We start from the raw sequence: 2234 nt of genomic DNA on the forward strand, positions 1-2234 counted from the left end.
AAAAAACAAAAAACAAAAAACAAAAAACAAAAAACAAAAACAAAAACAAAAACAAAAACACCTCATAGAATGCTTGTGTATATGCACCCAAAATCCTAAGAGGAGAATGGAGAAGGGATTGTGGTATGGCCATCCACCCAGGGGGTGATTTCTGGCTCTCTGGCTCTCCAGCGATAGCAGGTGCACTATAGCAAAAAAACTCTCTCAAAAAGAGAGAGAGAGAGAGAGAGAGAGATTACAATTAAAACAGCTTCAGAAAGTAAGCTTTTAGAAATACCAGCTGAAAACAACAAACAGAAAGATGATTTGGACAGCATGGACAATTCAGGCAAGATAAAGACCATACAACACAACCTCAGATGGAGATACAAATTCGTTACTGGGCGTGTTCCAGAACTTCATTCTGGGGAGTAAAGCCAAGTGGGTAGAGGACTCAGCCTTACAGAAAGCAGCTTGAGAAGTGTCTGAACATGACGTAAAAGAATTCTATTGTGGCAGTGTTTCCTTTTGTCTTGATACTTCTTTGAAACAGCAAACTGCAAGTGAATATAGTGTAAGTTTTTTGGAACTTTCTAGTACTGTGTGTTCTCAAGCTTTACTTACCACTGTGACTTGAAATCTATTGTTTTAAATATGACAATTAAAGTAACTGACATACTAAAAAAATAGTAATACCATTGATAGAAGGGTCCTCCTAAAGAGGTCTTATTAAGCAGAAATTAATTTTAAAATATTTAAGATTGTTACTGGATCATGAGACTTGTCAAATGTGACAATTTTCTCAATCAAAAACAAGATAAACTAAAATACATTATTAAAATATTGATGATTAAAAATAGAAGTAAATAGAATTAAAGATTCTGTGGAAAATTAGAGAGGAAGAGTTAAGTTAAATAAAATAAAGCTATTGCAACCAACTAAAAACATTGAGGAAACACTTTCTGGAAAAACGCACATTAAAGAATGGACTGTAAAGTAAACCACTAGCAGACCTATCAGCAAACAACGGGAAAGCTTGAGCTCCCCCACTGGGAAAGACAAGGCCTCAGGTTCCCTGCTGTTAGGTGACCTTTTGGGGCTGGCAGGTGGTGTAGTGGTTAAGGAGCTGGACTCCCACATGGCCAACCATGGTTCGAGTCCTGGACCTGGTGACTTGCTTTCTCACTGTCTCCATCCTTCTCTTGCTCTCTCTTGTTCTGTCCCTCTCTGGTCAATTTAAAATAAATGAATAAATAAAAAAAGTTAAATGAATTTTAAAAAAAAATCCTCCCCCCCAAAAAAAAGAAACTGAAAGATTGGAAAGTATAATAGCATGGAGTGCTACTGTAGATATTACAGACAATAAGAATAGGGATAATATGAGGGTGAGTATTAAGGAAGGGAGGGAAACAGGACAAAGAAGTACATATAACTGACACAAAAATAAAAAGCTACTTGCTGATGATAATGTATATGGTAATGTCTTTGTCTTGTCTGATATGCACTGTACTCATGCTGGAAAAAGTCGTGTTGTACAATGTAAAAGGCATAGTGATTAAATGTAAATAAAAATAAAAAATAAAAATATTGGAAAACAAAAACAAAAACAGCACACAAAAAAGGGTAGTCACACAATTTCATTTCCAGACTCTGTTCAGATACCTCTGTATATATTTAACACTGAAATGCCATCATACCTCCTTGAAACTAACAGGCCATTTTATCATGTCTTCGTTGATGACCAAGCCTTGATCATGGGTGCTCCTATAGACAAAATCTCCTACTTTAGCCAACAGCAAACTGTGATTAGAAAATCTCACAAGATTGTGGATATCATAATGTATTGTTTTTCTTTTTTCATCCAGGGGCACACTATACCCAATGCTGTTTGTCTGTTGGATTTTCCTCAGAAATGGATGAAACTAGATTCAAGGCAGGATTTACAAATTAGGACTTCATTAAATGTAGAGTTGGACAGTCCATATCTATCAAGTAATCCTTCTATTTTATTATCTCAACCCTTTTTTGTAGGAGCTTAATATGAATTGGGTTGTCACCAGTTCTGTAGTCATGTGAGATGTACTCCCTTTTTTCTTTCCAAAACCAATGGAGGAATGGTTGTAGCTCATAAGAAAAATTCTAGGATGTTTCCCAAAGAGTGATTTGTACATTGACTTCCTTAAAACTCAGACTAACAAAATCTGGCTTGGACTAATTAGAGGCTAAACTTGGTCATTTATAAAGGGCATACATGG

General features: G+C 35.8%; 1 protein-coding gene across 1 annotated transcript in view; it reads right to left on the bottom strand.

Annotated features, from left to right (window-relative positions):
* Positions 1-2234, bottom strand: part of LOC102498605 (rap1 GTPase-GDP dissociation stimulator 1-like) — a gene marked incomplete at its 5' end in the record, with an annotated part of 35891 nt that overhangs the window by 9806 nt on the left and 23851 nt on the right. The window contains 1 exon segment of the mRNA XM_027766661.1: positions 1677-1901. Coding sequence (XP_027622462.1) covers positions 1677-1901 — 225 coding nt within the window.

This window comes from Tupaia chinensis, unplaced genomic scaffold, assembly GCF_000334495.1.
Source record: "Tupaia chinensis unplaced genomic scaffold, TupChi_1.0 Scaffold143620_1, whole genome shotgun sequence".
Lineage (NCBI taxonomy): Eukaryota > Metazoa > Chordata > Mammalia > Scandentia > Tupaiidae > Tupaia > Tupaia belangeri.